General features: G+C 40.8%; 1 protein-coding gene across 6 annotated transcripts in view; it reads right to left on the bottom strand.

Moving 5' to 3' along the window:
- Nucleotides 1–17,669, bottom strand: part of astn1 (astrotactin 1) — an 840,736-nt gene that overhangs the window by 448,655 nt on the left and 374,412 nt on the right. For all 6 annotated transcript variants that reach the window (XM_085804088.1, XM_085804090.1, XM_085804091.1 and 3 more), the window contains one exon: nucleotides 3,053–3,219. In XM_085804088.1, coding sequence (XP_085660214.1) covers nucleotides 3,053–3,219 — 167 coding nt within the window. The remainder of the gene's footprint in view (nucleotides 1–3,052; nucleotides 3,220–17,669) is intronic.

Below are 17,669 nucleotides of genomic sequence, written 5' to 3'. Positions count from 1 at the left end.
TCTCAGAATCTGTTTTTGGTTTTGAACAACCCATTTTCAAGATTTGATCCAATCCATTATCCAAAATCCGATTGGATTACCTTTGAACAACTGGGCCCAGATCTTCAGGATCAGGATTCTCTGGATCTGTGTTGAAATACCCAGTTTTCAGATCAGATCTAGATTTAATCTAATCCGACCAGGATAATCCTGTCAGATCACGTTTGAAATACTGGGCCGGTCTCCTCTCCCGGCGCAAAACCACCTCAATATTCTCATCAGTCCATACAACAGTGCACAGTTTGTGCTGCGCTCCTCAGTTTCACTTGTTTTTTTTATTTGACAGTTTCACATAGAACTTTCTGATGGTAGTAGGAGTCTCTCCATGTTTCTCCTTCTGCCACAGTAAAAACATTTACATTTGCCAGTCTCAGAATTTATTTATTTTTTTCCGGAAATCAATGCCCGACCCCTGTCCCAATGTCAACACTGGCACATGTACCTGTAGTGAAAACCACACCCTCTCCCCGTGACAGGTGTGGAGTGGACGTGGTTTACACATCTTATTTGCATTTCAAGGTGCAGACACAGAAACGGCTCGTTCTCAGGAGAGCTCTGGAGAGCCACTTTTAGATTACTGAGATGTAGAGCTGCAGATTGATTTGGGGACAATACACTAGGAATACTATATGGTTGGACAACTTAGAACCATGTGAAATAGTTGAAAAACAGCATAATATGGGACCTTTAAGGTAACGAACCTACTCCTAAAACTATAGGGATTATGGCAATGGGCCAATTTGCCAAATTGTTGAACTATCCCTTTAACCCTGTATTTATCCCTGTATGTTTGTACTGTGTGTGTGTATATATAAATGGCATTTTTCAGATTCAAACTTGAAGAAGGAACTTGGAGCACTGGTTGAAATGCTTTTTCCACTGCAAACATGCATGTACATATACAAGGTCTAACAGACTTCCCACTGACATTTCTGCACAAGAGATGGCATTTTGAAACTTTTAGCCAGTGCTCCTTATTGTCAGTCTTCAGTCCAAAACATCTTATTCATTATTGCACTCATGATTTTCAAGGTTTTCTACACATAACATATTCAGGCGCTAAGAAAATAAACTTTAATTCTGCTTTTGAAGACGTATTATTCATCTGTCATCACGTGGCAAAAAAAACCCCTCAGCAACAGCTACTGCATAAAAAACTAATCAACCCTCAGACACCGACAGCTGTAAAGGGTCATTACGTATTTTTAAACCAACCCGAACAACATGATCTCTACATCTTCTCAGTTTATGTACTTAAACTTGAACTTTTGTTTTTTTTAATTTAACAGAATTTAGTGAATGAAGAGAAAATCTACCTCAGTCTATGGATCTCCACACTGGTGGTAAAATCTGATTTAATCCGTTTTGTCCAGTGTTTTTCAACAATGTACATGCAGACGTAAGATTCTGGATGCTTTTCATAACTTACTGTCACAGTGACATGAGAGGGAAGCCTTTAGAAAAGAGCTTTAGTGCATATTGTTTGACAATGGAGGATTTTGATGACAACATCTCTGCAGATGGCGCTTTGCCCAAGACTGTTGATGAGAATTTTTTTGAGGTCAATGACAAACTATTCAGAGCAAATAACAAACGACATGTGCTCCAAACAGTGCAGGGTCAAGTTAGGAATGAAGATGTAATTCTATTTATTTAACCTTGCTGCTCTACTTCCTTTTCTTATTTCCTACTTTAATCCCCACTGTTATTTTAACTATTTTAACCCAATGTACAGTTGTTGTGGTTTTTAGATTTTGTTCTTCAGTGTAATCCGTGATGTTTTATTTTATTTGTTGAGCCAAAGGCAATTTTCCATCCTAGGTGGATGGATTTATTCTGTTCTATTCTATAGATATGTTTTCAGTTACCAATACAAATATGGATATGAATTACTTTATTAATGCCCAAAGGGAAATTCATTTGTCTGTAAGCTCATCGACCATTTGCAGAAGAATTAAAAAGTCTGATGTCGGAGGGTATAAAAGATCTTCTGTATCTCTCTGTCCTGCAACGAAGACAGAGGAGCCGTCCACCACTGTTACTTCTTTGGTCCATCAAGGTGTCATGAATTGGATGATCTGTGTTGTTCAGGATGGCCTCCACCATCTTAATTGTGTATCTCTCCACCACTTCCCCCAGAGAGTCCATTTACTGTTACTGTCTGCTTTTATTTAGTGTTTTTGTACCTTTATCTTTACAGTTTTTGTGGACTTTTGTGATTGTCTGCCTCAAGGTTTCATGTACTCTGAAGCTTCTCTGCTCATTTGTAAAGACTGGTTATGCCAATTCCTGTAGCCATTCTGTCAGCTCCGACCAGTCTGTCTCTTCTCTCTGACCTCTGAACAAATTGTAGAGACTTTTGTGTCAAAATCCAAAGAGAAGACGAGCAGTCTTAGAAATACTCTTGCCAGCGAGCCGCTCCAAAAATCTACATTCAAACTTTGTTTTGAGTATCTGCAGGACTTTATGTATCGCACTGTTGCCATACGCATGAATAAGCAGGTGCACAGGTGCTGCTAATAAACACTTTGATGAGTGGATACATCAATTACACAGATCATTTATTAAAAGATTCTTTCCTGAACGGTCCACAATAGACAGATGGATTTGTTGGCAGAGCTGGTTAGTTTTTGAATCATGGTGATAATCATATCTACTTTTGGATGGGCTCATAGCTTCACAGACCCTCATCCAGTCAATTTACAGTGGTCCATGTTCTGGAAACCAAACAGAAGCAGGGCACTAGTACCACTTTTATGTCAGCTGCTGTAGTTACAGAGACACTTTTCCCTTCAAAAGAAGACGAATGTACACAACGCTTCTTTAAGTGACTTGTCAAGTGTTTTGTAAGCTCACTTTCTTTCTTCTTCTGCTGACACCCATACACACTTACCACTTATATGAAGATGGATTCTCATGAATGGAAGTACATGAATGATGAATGGACCAGAGTACAAGAGGGTTATGAAATCAAATAATTATGAATTATTGCGGTGCGTCTGTTCTTCCTTACCCACAGAACATCTGGATGTTGTAGAGTGTGGGGTCATCCTCCAGAGGGGCCAGCTGCTGGAGACACAGCTGCTCACATCCTCCATTGAAACCGTCGGAGCAGTCGATGCCGATGTGGTGGTCGTAGCACCCGGTCCCATCCTTCATGGGGCTCAACCCTGGAGGGCACTGTGTGGAGGAAAAGGAGGAGGAAGTGTTTTTTAGATGACAAATATGAGCATTTATGCTTTTTTTTTTTGTGCTTCATTTAGGGACACTTTCCTGGAGCCATCTAAGCAGCGAGAAGCTGCCGCATTAACACCAATTCCAGATGGGACAGGTAAACAGACCCGATAACATCTGTTCCACGGAATGCAAACTGACAAATTTCTGTTCCCATTAGTGCAGCATGTGTGGGCACTGAGCTTAGTGTGTAAAGATGCACAGCAGCAGCTGTTTCATGTAAAATTCTCATATTATCAGCCGAAATAACAGCATGAGGAGGAGTCGTACACTGTTGAAACAAAGTGCACAAGAGACATGATTATCAAATCAACAGGTTGATGGATAGATTATTAGGCAATAACTGATAATCTATTAAAGGGGACATATTATAGAAATATCACTTTTTGAAGGCTCTTTAAAGCAGAAGTAAGTGGAATGTTTGTGTTAATATAAGTCTTAAATAGTTATATCTTCCGACAGCAATCACTTATATAGAGTGTTTGGTCTGAAACACGGGTCTGTCAGTCACTCTGCCCTGCTGTAAGCCAAGGAGAAAACTTCTTGTATACTTCCTTGTATCCTACAACCTTTATCCAATGAGGAGAGAGAACGGCATGAAGGGCTGTGTGTGCAGGATGCGTGTGAATGTGGTGACGTAGGGACGAGGACCAATAGATCCATGACGAGGGCGGGGACTGCTAACTCCATCGGCTGACAAGAAGTTAGCCAAAACGACCGGATCGCTTACTTCTGCTTTAACATATATTTGGGTGTTTATCTTGCTTGTTTTGTGTCTATTTGGGACATATGAGACCCTGGCTGTGTGAATATGTATGAGACTGTAATTAGTTCACTGCAGTTCAATCACATCATATAGACATGGTAATATTACAACAATTGATTTTCATTGATGGGGTCTTTAAAGGGGACATATTATGGAAATATCAGTTTTGAAGGCTCTTTAACATAATATTGGGTGTTTGTCTTGCCTTCCGGCCCCAAAATGTGAGAATTGACAAACAAATCTGTAATGTTCAGGTTTCCTAGGTTGAAATACAGTTGTCTTCCAGTGATGTAGGTTTTGAATTTGCATAATACCACCCCTGCCTGCGACTGGTAGAAGGGATGGAGCGGGGCAAGCAGTGGTTCATTTGCATTTAAAGGGACAGGCACTGAAACCAGCCGTTCTGAACAGGGCTGTTTTGAGAGGATGAAAAGAGCTGTGATGTTTGATCTTTGGGATATTTTGACCAAAGCATGTCACCGACATGTCTTTTAAGGGGGCTTTCACACCTACCTCGTTTGGTCCGGACTTTCGGACTTTCCAGATAGTTCGGATCAAATTGACAGGTGTGAAAGCTCCCCTGGACCACGGTCCGGATTAAAGACCGAGTCTTTGGTCCAGCCTCAGGAGGTGGTCTCGGTCCGGACTATCCTGGACCAAGGTCCGATGCTGCGTAGTGTGAAAGCATTTTTTTTGGAATGTTCGAACTATCTGACCAAATACAGGAAGTCACGTCAGATTCGCCCGTCTCGCTCGCTCGTGCCGAAAAAAGTAAATAAACAGAAAAAAAGTTAAGATGAGCCGCGGCAACCGGCAGCAACACTTGGGGAGTGGAGGAGATCATATCCAGATTTGGGTGAGGGATGGGTGTGTCAGTGTACACTTGTAAACGTTTAGGCCTACACGGAATTAAACAGTAAAGTGTTTAATATAAATCCCCAAATGATACATGCATTTTTTTATATAGCCTATTTTTTTTATACATTGACCCGAATATCTTTTTTTCCGCCGAAAAAAGTCCGAAAAAGACGGATATTTATCAGCGGGTGACACCAAACAACGTCTGCCCCAGAAAGTCAGAGCTTTTATTTCTCTCTCACACACACACACACACACACACACAAGTGACCTGGAGAGATGCAGCCGCATCTGACAGGAGGATCGCGCGTGTGTGCGCGTAGCGTGTGTGTGTGTGTTCCCCTCCACTACACAGTTACAGCTGATCACTGCTGCTCTCATCAATGAGAGCATTTTCGCCGCGGCACGACCCTCTTTTTTCTCTCCTTTCATCAGCTCCAAACTCACTCTTCTGCACCACGATTACAAACCACAGCGTGCTTTCCTGCACTATTTTCTTTTCTTCTTTTACACATATTTTAATTTTATTTTTTTCAGAGCACTTCCTATGCACTAACGTCAGACACACGCTCATCCACAAGCCAATCACTGACAATTATAAGCAGGCGCAGCCCTTGCGGGTAATGACGTCATGACGTAGGTAGATCCTTTGGTCCACTGTCATAATAGCAGTGTGAAAGCAAACTTTACTGGACTATATGGAAACAATGTAACAAAAAAAAAAATTAAGTCCGGACCTTGGTCCGGACTATTAGGTGTGAAAGCACCCTTGACACCTGGGAACTATTTTAATTTGTGGAAAGGGAGGATAACATGTCTCCTTTAAACATCAAGTATTACACAACAAGTATTTTCTCAACTAACCAGGCAGCAGGCAAGTCATCGGCATCTGAATATACACTGCTTTTCTCTTATACACCTGTAAATCCAATAACCTCAGGTCAGACTAAACAAACAGCTCTGTATGGGTTTGCGAAACTGTGACTGACATTTTCTCATTTTATAGACTAAACACGCACTTGATTTGTTAAGCAAGTCATCTGATTATTGATAATAGAACACACTGTTGGCTTCTGCCCGGCTGTGCTGCACTTGTGTTAAATCTAATCAGAGGAAGCCAGGATGGAATAGATAATACATCAGCAGTGTGTTGTGGGTCTGTTCAGTTGGCTATGTTGGAACATGTGGGAAAAGATCAGAGGGCCAAACGCACGAGGGGGCTCTGACTTGTTATTAGCCACCCATGCACTATAGTTGGAAGAGATGTGAGGGGAGTCATGGTGGAGCAATAGAGAATTGCCATGCCAAGACAGTCCCTGGAGGATTATTTGATTTGCCGGTTTGAATTGTGGGAGAATTTGGAACGGAGCCATTCACTCCTTCACCTATACAAATAAAATAAACTAATAAATAAAACCTGAGCTGCCTATGTCAAAATCATGCATCAAAAGACTCGATGCATATAGAACACACACAGTTGCATGGTTAAGGTTGGGTCAATCCTCCTCCCACACACCAGAGAGGCAAACAAGCTCACTAGGGACAAATAGTGTAGGAACATGTACACAGAGATGCAGCTGCTCTGTGTATGGCCGGTAGAGACATGATGAGGTGATGCTGATCTAATATATGTACTCATCTCAACTGATTTTGCTATTTTAACTCCCCTCTGAGCTGCTGGTAAGATCATGCAGCTACTTTGAGTTACCAGATTTGTGTGTTTTCTGCAAAATTATGGTGATTAGAACAGGGAGTAAAGGACAGGGGCAAGGGGGATACTTGGCTATGATTTGGCAACCCCCTCAGTTTCAAACTGCATTATGCATTGTTGACCAGCTGCAGCCTGGCAGGAGTGCTGAATCTCAGTATGTGGAGTTTACAGGTTTAAAGTGTGGCAGAAAATGGTGAAATAGTGAGAATAATCCTCTAAAGATCATATGCACAGTAGTCCATAATCCATCCAATAATAACTGCAGTAAATCAGCAGTGAGGGACCATGCCATTTTTAAGACTACAAGAATAAAACTTGCATTATGTATCAGAATAAAAACAACAATTATAAGCATTATGTGATTTCTTGTGGTTGTGTTGTGGTACTGTATTGTTGTATAAGAGTGTATTGCTCTCTTTCACCTCATTCAACATTCAGCCACAGTAAGTAAATTCTTTACTGCACAATCAATTCTCTGTTTTCACAGGGGGAGTTTTTAAAGTTTTATCTTGTATGAATTACACAGCAACAGAGAGACTGCAGAGCACTCCCACTTGATTATTTACTGTGGCACTGGGAATGACAAGAACAGTGATGAAATGGCAGACAACCAGAAACCTCTTTAAAAGGATCCTTGTTCTGAGGGAGATGAGGCAATACTGCAGGTTTAGGTTTACATTTCCATACAATCCAGAAAGCACTGGATTCATATTTGAAGAGTCAAATGAGATCCTTTGTTTGTTTGTTTTTTAAAGGAGACATATTCAACCCCTTTACCATAAATTAAAATAGTTCCCGGGTGTCTTAAAGACATGCCTGTGACATGCTTTGGTCAAAATACCCCAAAGACCAAACATCAAAGCTTTCAAAACAGCCCTGTTCAGAACGGCTGGTTTCAGTGCCTGTCCCTTTAAATGCAAATGAACCACTGCTTGCCCTGCCCCACTCCTTCTACTGGTCCCAGGTAGGGATGGTATTATGCAAATTCGAATCCTGGTGGGAGGGAGGGAGCCTGCACATTACAGATTTTTTTGTCAATTCTTGCATTTTGGGGGCCGAAAGGCAATACAAACACCCAAATATATATTATGTAAGAGCCTTCAAAAAGTGAAGGTAACATTACCTTCACATTAAAGCAGAAGTAAGTGATATATTTGTGTTAATATAAGTCTTAAATAGTTATATCTTCCGACAGCAATCACTTACATAGAGTGTTTGGTCTGAAACACGGGTCTGTCAGTCACTCTGCTCTGCTCTGAGTCGAGGAGAAAACATTTATCGTATCCTACAGTTTTTATCCAATGAGGAGAGAGAACGGCATGCAGGGCTGTGTGTGCAGCCAAGGGACGCCGTGAATGTGGCGACGTAGGGACGAGGACTGTTATGGTGCGTTCAAGGAAACTCGTATTTTTCCGACCGTGAAGTCGTACCAGTTCGATCTGGTACGAGTTCACCGGTCGGAAGTTACGAGTGGCCGTTATAGTGACTTTCACAGGTAAAACAGGTCGGAAAAACACGAGTGGGTTGCCTGGAACGCTACAAAGTCGTAAGTTGTGACTTGAAGCTGTAATTTACGATTTCAAAAGCCTGCCTGGAACGCAGCATTAGCGAAAACGACCGGACCACTTACTTCTGCTTTAAATGAGAGAAACAGCAATGGGTGTCGTAGATAAACTAAGACATGGATAATAAAAAAAAAAGACCTCTAAATTCTGAAGTTTTTACTGTGGCCATGGACAACTTGCTAATTAAAATTCTGTGCTCACCCTGCTTCCTTCCTCCCACCGTCTTGTTCAATATTTCCCGAGCAATTTTTTTTTTCAGAGACCTGTCAAGTCAAATTCACATTATGTTTTCTGTCAGCTATTACCTCAAAGGAAACTTTGATGGAGTGCATTTTAACAAGGCGCCGCTACCTTCAGAACAGCAACTAGGCAGTTGCTTTCCTCCAAGCACTGACAGGTCAGCAACTGCTTATTTTATTATTTAGACCTACTGTATTCATCAGCAAGTCCAGGTGGCTCATTTGACTAATAAAGCTTGTGTATGTGGTATGGATCCCAGTCTACTTAACAGCTACCTTTAACACATTTTTTTTTCCTCTTAAAGGACAATTCCAGGCGAATTCAACCCGGGGGTGTACTTTCCTATCATCTTAGGTCTAAAAGAAGGAATCTGAAGATTTTCAGTTTAATCGCTCCTTGTTTTGCGGTAGTTGCGTCTAGTCCCCGCATCGCCACGGCAACAATGAATGGGAGTGGATGTAAGTTCCGCTGTTTAGGCTGTTTACAGCCCTCAAAGCCGCATTTTTTTTCCACAGACAGTGTCAGATGGCTACTCAAACATGCACCGAGAAGTTTATTTACTTCAAGCAAGCCGACATGTTTGTAAAACTAGATCTAATTCAAAGTCTCCCGGAGTCTCGCGCGAGACCCAGTTGCCGTGCTCGGTGTGTTCACATGCAGTGGGAAAAGCTCCTGTTTGTTTCATAAACACAGGGATATCAACTCTTTACTTGCTTCAAGTAAAAAAAACTTCTCGGCGCATGTTTGAGTAGCCACCTGACGCTGTCTGTGGAAAAAAATGTACACTTCAAGCAAGTAAAGAGTTGATATTCCTGTGTTTATGACACAAGCAGTAGCTCCTACTGCGCCTGAATATACATTCAATACAATTAGATCTAGTTTTACAAACATGTCGGCTTGCTTGAAGTAAATAAACTTCTCAGTGCATGTTTGAGTAGCCATCTAACGCTGTCTGTGTCTACTTCCGCTTCCGGCTGCGTATGGAGTAGCGTGTGTGGCAGTGGCGTCATTAGGCCTATTTTAGGGGGGCTGAAGCCCCCCTAAAATATTCTTAAGCCCCCCCTAATAATTTGGTGTTCTTTTATTATGTGACCTTTTTTTTTATATATATATGTGACATATATTCTCCTTTTAAGAACCCCAGCGGTCACCGCATTTGTCTCTTGTTATTTCTGATTTGTTTAATTTAATTCGTTTGTTGACCACCCCCCTCCCAGCTGTGAGTTGGTTGCGCCCATGTAGCGGCGGCTTGTTTGAAGCTCCGCTCCGAGCCTGCAGTGACGGGCTGATGTCAACAGAGGGAGAGAGTCAGTCCACCTGTAGCTGAAAGAGGACTAGCAGGCATCAGACAGTAAGCTACTACATCTCTAAATAGCAGTGTTGTCAAAATGACCGCGATAAAATTTGAATTCATGTGAAATATTAATCGCGTTGTAAACGGATCAGTTTTAAAGCTAGAGTGAAGATACAGATATCATATGAAACCAGGAGACGCTAGGCTTCTGTTGGTACCAACCATGGCATGATAGCTTGTCAGAAAACGGGCTAAATAATGCTCCAAAGTTCGGCTAGATTCTGGTGGGGAAAACTTTTAAACGGTGATCCTGAACACTCCTGTCATCATGTGTGTGTTCCTCTCTCTCTCTCTCTCTCTCTCTCTCTGTCTGTCTCTCTGTCTCATGTGCCGTGTGTGTGTGTGTGTGTGTGTGTGTGTGTGTGTGTGTGTGTGTGTGTGTGTGTAGGCTATGTGCTGTGTATGTGTGTAATGTGTTACTGTAACTGTCATCTGGTACTTTATAGCTTGGCTGTGTTAAGGAAAATAACATTTAGCAGTAAAAACAGATTATTTAATGGATTAATTTAAAATACTAATGATATCTGGTGACACTGCAGGCAGCACAGACAGACAGGGAGAGGAATGCTCTAGGGAGAGGCCAGACAGAGACATGCCCTGAAGATGCAGAAGATCAGGTAAGACACAGGAATATATAAAAACAGCATGATAACAATATAGGCTAGGTATAAAAATATATATATATTTTTAAACCTAGTCCAAATAAAACTACTAATAAAAGCAGAATATTCAAATTAAAATGATTCTCAGGGTCAGTCATTTGCACAACCCCCCAATGTCTATTTCAGCTCAGAAAAAAAAAAAATCTGAAATTTCTTGTGAAGGTCCTGGTTGTGTAGAAGATGAAGGGGTTTCTAGGGTGAAATGTGCACTCTTTACCATAAATATCTGCTCCAGTTGGAGTCGCACTTCATTTCTGTTGTCTGGTCTTATTTGAATTGGAAAATGTGAGGAGGTCTGGGTGAAATCAAAATGAGCCAAAAACAGCTGTATTTGGATGTGGAGTGTATAACCATTATGACACAGGCTACTAGTGAAATATAATTAGTTTTCCAGTCCACCTGGACATATCCATGATAGTCAAACACCTGAAAAATTACTCGGGTTCACTTTTTTTAGCATCTACTTTTACCCAGTTACTCATTAGATGTACTACTTTACTTATTCTTAGATTCAACTAGGCCATGATTCAATACTCTAAATTTACTCTAAATTCTAAATATTGTGTTTTTTCTGGGCCATTGTGAAAGTTCGTGCTTGCGCACTACATTCGCTCACATCCTGTGCATCTACTGGGGGCTAAGCCCCCCCTGTCCTTAAAACCTAGTGACGCCCCTGGTGTGTGGTACCCTCCGCTCGCAAACAACAAAATATGCATTGCCCGGGGTTTGGATGGCGAAAACTAGGTCCGGGAAGCAGACCAAGATTCAACAAACAAACAAATCCAACGCCGCCGCCGCGTGCCACGCCAACGTCAAGCTGACTTCAGTGTCTACAATGAGCGGTGCGGACGCCAAAACTCAACCCTCCCTTTCTGCAATATTAGCTGCTATAGAAAATGAAGGTGGAGAAGTGAGGAAATTAATAGAAGACACCAAGGCAGTCCATCACTACTCGTCTGGATTCTCTGGAAAACTCCCTTGCCCTCGTGAAAAAAGAGCAATCAGTGGTCACGGAGAAAGTCGAGGGGCTTGTCGAAGCGGTGTCAGGCCATGACTCCCGCCTGGATATAATAGAGAAGACCTGCAAAGAGCTACAGGCTACCAACGACTCTCTCCGATGGAAAGTGAGCGATCTGGAGGGGCGCTCCAGACGGCTAAATCTAAAGTTTGTGGGCATCCCAGAAGGTGCCGAGAAGGGCCGCCCTACAGCTTTCATTGAGGGTCTGATTACTACGCTTTTTGGCCAGGATGCTTTCTCAAGGCCCGTGGAAGTGGACAGAGCGCATCGTATCCTGAAACCTCACCCAGCGGCCGGAGAGAGACCCTGCACACTCATCGCCAAAATGCATCGTTATCAAGACAGGGAGCTGATTCTGCGACTGAGCCGTGATAGGAAGGAGCCGCTGTTTTTCAAAGACCCGCTGCAGCACAACAAATCCAGGGTGTTCATCTTCCCTGATTACACAGCCGAGGTGATGATTCAACGCCAAGCTTTCAGCGCTGTGATCAAGTCTCTCCGTGAGGCTAAAGTGAAAACAACTCTTCGCTTTCCGGCTAAGTTGTATGTGGAGCATAATGAACAGACTAGTATATTCACGTCACCCGTGGACGCAAAAAGTTTGCAGACTCCCTGCATGCAGCTTCTCCGCCCCCCAGCTGACTTTAGGACGGTGCGGGGTTCCTGTTGACAATCATAAACTGATGGAGGATCTACTCTTCTGGTAACAGACACCGATAATCTTTTTTTCTCTCTTTCTCTCTCTCTCTCTCTCTCCTTCTCTCTGTCTCTTCTCCACTCCTTTTTTTTTCTTTATCTTTTTTTTGTGTATAACATAACTGGTGATTTATTTATTTATTTTTTATTTTTATTTTCCTCGAGCATAGAGGTTAAAACAAATTAGGTTAGACGGTATCACCACAACACTGTTTGGTAGTATTATTTTGGCTGGCTCATTTTGTTGCCTCTCCGGCTATAATAGTTGGGGGTGTGGCAAAGCTGCCAGGTTCAGGGTTGGGTGGGGGGGTGGGGTGGGTTTATGTTTTGTATGTTTTGTGTCCCAGACTGAAGAATATTTCAATGTTTATGTTTATCATGCATGTTTTACTGATCGTATGTGTTTGCAATGGCAGGAATGGTGAGGAATAAACCTGTGGGGGCATTAACATTTGTTACATGGAATGTAAATGGGATGGGCAGTCAAGTGAAAAGGGGAAAGGTTTTTGCTCACCTGAAATCTTTGTCAGCAGACATTATATTTTTTACAAGAGACTCACATTAAACCTTCTGATCAATGTAGACTTAAATCAAAGTGGTTTTCAGATGTCTATCAATCTACATTTTCATCTAAAGCTAGGGGTGTGGCTATATTGTTTAAGAAGAATGTACTATTTCAGTTGTCTGATCTTACTACTGACCCTGCTGGTAGATACCTTATTGTTTCAGGCAATATTAATAATATTCCTATTACTTGTCTTAATATCTATGGTCCCAACATTGAGGACCCTGATTTTTTTCGGAAGGTTTTCAACTTATTACCAGATCTCAACTCTACTAATTTGATTTGTGGGGGGGACCATAACTGTTATCTCGATCCCTATCTTGACCGCATGTCGTCACGCCCTCCCCTTTGTATTAATTCAGTAGGTACCCTGAATAATTTGATCAAAACTTATAATCTGATAGATATATGGAGAATTCAGCACCCAGCAAGAGTATTCTTTTTTTTCACATGTACACAAAACATATACTCGTATTGATTATTTCATTATTGATTCAAAGCTATTATCAAATGTGGTGCAAACAAAATATCAGGGTATATTAATTTCTGATCATAGTCCTCTCACCATGGCTCTGAAGTGGTCCCTGCCCAAAACTTCTTTTTCATGGCGCTTTAATCCATTATTATTGCAAGACACCAAATTTCATGATTATATAAAAGCTGCCATGGATGAATTTTCGTTGATTAATGACAACGGCTCTGTTAATGATTCCATTTTGTGGGAATCCTGTAAGGCCGTGCTGAGAGGCAAGATAATTTCTTATGAAGCGTCTAAGAAGAAGGAGAGACGTAAACGTTTAGACGAAATAGAGGTACTACTATCCGAAGCTGAGAAGGCTTACATTTCCTCTTTTTCCACTGATGATTTATACAGCATTATGAAACTTAAGTATGAATATAACGGTATTTTAAGTGATCAGGTAAATAAGCAAATACTTAAACTTAAACAGAAGCAATTTGAGTTGAATGACAAGCCAGGAAAGTTGCTGGCAAGACAGCTTCGTGGTGTTCAGGCAAATAGATCTATTCTTAAAATCAAGTCTTCTACCGGGGAAACTCTTACCCACCCTCAAGATATGATTACTTTAGGGATTTATACTCAAAGTTATATGAGTCTAAATGTAAGGTATCTGATGAAGAGATAGGGGAATTTCTCAACTCTGTAGACCTACCTAAATTGAGTGAACACGCTAAGAATGAGTTGGACTCTAATTTTACAGTAAATGAAATCTGTGAGGCAATAAAATCATTTCCTAATGGTAAGGCGGCAGGCCCAGATGGGTTTAGTGCAGAGTTTTTCAAGACCTTTACTGATTTCATTTCTCCACTGTTACACAGAATGATTCAACATTCTATTGTTAATAATTCATTCCCGCCAACGTTTTATGAGGCCAATGTTTGTCTTTTACTCAAGAAAGGGAGAGAGGACTCGGACCCATTGTCCTACAGACCTCTCAGTTTGTTAAATTCTGATCAGAAAGTGGTTGCTAAGATGTTGGCATCTAGGTTAAGTAAGCCTATTTCATCTATAGTCCACCCTGATCAAAATGGTTTTGTGTGTGGAAGATATTCTTTTTTTAACACACGCAGATTATTTAACATTATGTATACTAAACATGAGGTAAATGACAAACCAGTAATTATTTCCCTTGACGCAGAACGCGCTTTTGATCAGATTGAGTGGAGATATATGCATGCCACCTTGAGACGGTACGGATTTGGCGAATTTTTCCTATCTCTCATCAATATCCTTTATGCTAGTCCTACCTCTGCTATTCTCACTAATGGCAATAGGTCATCATCTTTCAAACTTGGACGTGGGACTAGACAGGGTTGTTGTGTTAGTCCGCTACTGTTTAACCTTGCACTTGAACCCCTGGCTATTAGTATAAGACAGCTTAACACCATTAAAGGCATCACAATTGGTAACACTGAATGTAAAATATCTTTGTACGCGGATGATTGCTTGATTTTTTTGTCCGACCCCTGTGCATCCATCCCTCCACTTCTCTCATTAATTAATTATTTTGGTAGTATGTCCGGATACTCCATCAATTGGAGGAAAAGTTCATTTACGCCTCTCACTTCCAATCTAGATCCTCTTTTTCTTAAATCCCTTCCCTTTGAAATTGCCAAAGACCAGTTCTCTTACCTGGGCTTGTCTATTCCTGTAAATTCTAAGCATTTAATCAAAAATAATTTTGACGTCCAGGTCGAGAAGCTTAAGAGAAATATTGATTATTGGAGGTCTTTGCCACTTTCTCTCATAGGGCGGGTTAACGCTATTAAAATGGTGACGCTCCCTAGGTTTATGTACTTGTTTCAAAATATTCCCATTTTTCTTTCATCGTCATTCTTTAAAAAAATTGATTCTATAATTTTGCCTTTTAAATGGGGATATAAAACTCATCATATTTCCAAGGCTCATTTACAAAAGCCTAAGAAACAGGGTGGTTTTGCCCTTCCTAATTTTCAACATTATTATTTGGCAACCAACGCCAGAGCTTTAATTTTCTGGCAGGATCAGCTCCCTCAACATAGAGACCATTGCGATACACCTAAGTGGTTACAGCTTGAATCACATGCTGCAAGAAATAGCTCCCTTTCAGCTCTTTTGTTTTGCACGAAAGACTATCCTTTGTCTTCGGTTGAGGATAGTTTTGTGCTGTATAATTCAATTAAAATTTTAAAACAAATTAGGAAGGTACTTCAACTACCTGATTTTTCTAAACATTCTCCTATTTGTTTTAACCATAGTTTTGTTCCAGCTCAGTCTGATCAAGCCTTTGTATTCTGGAGACAAATGGGGCTGGTTACCTTCTCAGATTTGTACACGCATAATCATTTAGCTTCATTCAATGAGTTGAAGGAAAGTTTTTCCCTTCCTCAATCCCACTTTTTTCGCTATCTACAAGTAAGGCATTTTGTTAAAGAAAATGTAAACAACTACATAAATCCTAGTATGGAGCACTCATTTTTTGCTATAATGAAACAAAAGCCAGGATCTAAACACCTTGTTTCAAAATTTGTTTCATTGTTTTCCAAAGTTTCAGTTTTGTCAACAAACCATATCAAGTCTGCCTGGGAGGCAGATCTTGGTATAGAGCTGTCCGATGAGGTGTGGAGGGAAGGGTTGGAAAAGATTCATTTAGGTTCAACTAATGCCAGGTTGCAGCTGATCCAATATAAAATCATGCACAGATTACATTATTCCGAGGTAAAACTCAGTAAAATGTATCCTGATGTTTCCAATATTTGTGACAGATGCCACCAAGGTCTAGGGACCCTGGGGCACATGTTTTGGCTCTGTCCAAAGATTGTTTCTTTTTGGCAAGAGATCTTCTCATGGTATAGTAATGTTTATGATGTGCAGCTGGATCCAGATGTAGTTTTTATATTGTTTGGTTGCTCCGAAGCTTTCTTTTCACTCCCTCGCCCTATGCAGGTGACCATCAGATTTGGCACGTTGGTGGCAAAAAGGTTGATACTTAATGACTGGAAGGCCACTGACCCTCCTAGCTTTTCCAGGTGGCTAAGGGAAATGGTCTCAGGGATACACCTAGAAAGGCTTTGCTGCAATCCGGGTACTGTTACACCACCCGTGGAGACTGACTGTGTCTGGGGCCCCATTGCGAAACATATTAGCACATTTTTGTAAATGTCTGGGTAGTGTTGTTTGTTGTTGTTGTTTTGTTTTGTTTTTTTTGGGGTTTTTTTGTTCTTCTTGTGTTTGTTTGCTTGTTTGTTTCCTGTCTCGGCTGTGTGTTTTCGTTCCTGTTTTTGTTTTGTTTTGATGTTGCTGTTTCTATTGTTTAGCTTGTGTACTTGTTTGTTGTGGGGATTTTGGAGTGATTTTTGAAAATAATAAAAATATATAATTGACGACGCTGTCTGTGGAAAAAAATTGCGGCTTTGAGGGATGTAAACAGCCTAAACAGCGGAACTTACATCCACTCCCATTCATTGCTGCCGTGGCGATGCGGGGACAGACACAACTACCGCAAAACAGGAGCGATTAAACTGAAAATCTTCAGATTCCTTCTTTTAGACCTAAAATGATAGGAAAATACACCCCTGAGTTGAATTCGCCTGGAATTGTCCTTTAAGGCTTAGAATTAGATGAATGAATGTTACTGTACATCACTGCAACAGAATTTCTTGAAGCAACTCATATAAAATATCACTTTCCTCTAACCCCTTAACACCCATTGTCCATTAATTACAATCAGCATGACCAACAGGCAAGTGGGTGTAAAGGGGTTGAATGTGTCATAGCTGTTTTTTATTATTTTATTTTTTTTCTTCTTTCATTTCTCTTACAGATCTCCATATGCAAACATGATACACATATTATATCTCTAAATACAAAGCGAGTCAACGCTAGCAGGTGTTTGGGACCCTATTTGTACTGTTGATAAAATATGGTGCTGTTCATTATTTGTGGCTATAGGAGTGGCTTTTGAGATCGCGGTCGGCTCTTGGCTACAAAGACAGCAGTGTTTTGCCAACTTTTGCAAACAAACTTGCAAACTTGATCTCTTGGGGGGTGATCAACTCGGTCTCATGGTGCGTTACACCGGTTCCTATGGGCTGAGACCACCTGAGATAGGTCAGAATTAATATGAAATTAAAAATGAAAACAAATAAGACTAATTAATGTTACATATTTATATGCCGTTTTAATTAACCTGTATATATATAATGTAAATGTAAAAATGAAAATATTTATCTAACATGTATGGTTGCAACATCTTATACCATTTGATAGATATTTGAATATATATGTACATACAAACTTTACTATAGTTTTTTGTCATAACTATATGTATCCAGAGAATGTATATATGCACACACATGACATAGGGTTACAGGGTTCTATTACATTAATGTATGGAGAATGAGCCTGGTGAAGCTACTATATACCCCAACGTATTCATACATAAGGGGTTTGGAGTTAGCTA

The sequence above is a fragment of the Trachurus japonicus genome, chromosome 17 (assembly GCF_045865225.1).
Source record: "Trachurus japonicus isolate A0001 chromosome 17, Traja_1.0".
NCBI classification, from domain to species: Eukaryota; Metazoa; Chordata; class Actinopteri; order Carangiformes; family Carangidae; genus Trachurus; species Trachurus japonicus.
Note: the sequence above shows the minus strand (reverse complement) of the source record. Positions and strands in the feature narration are given on the sequence as shown.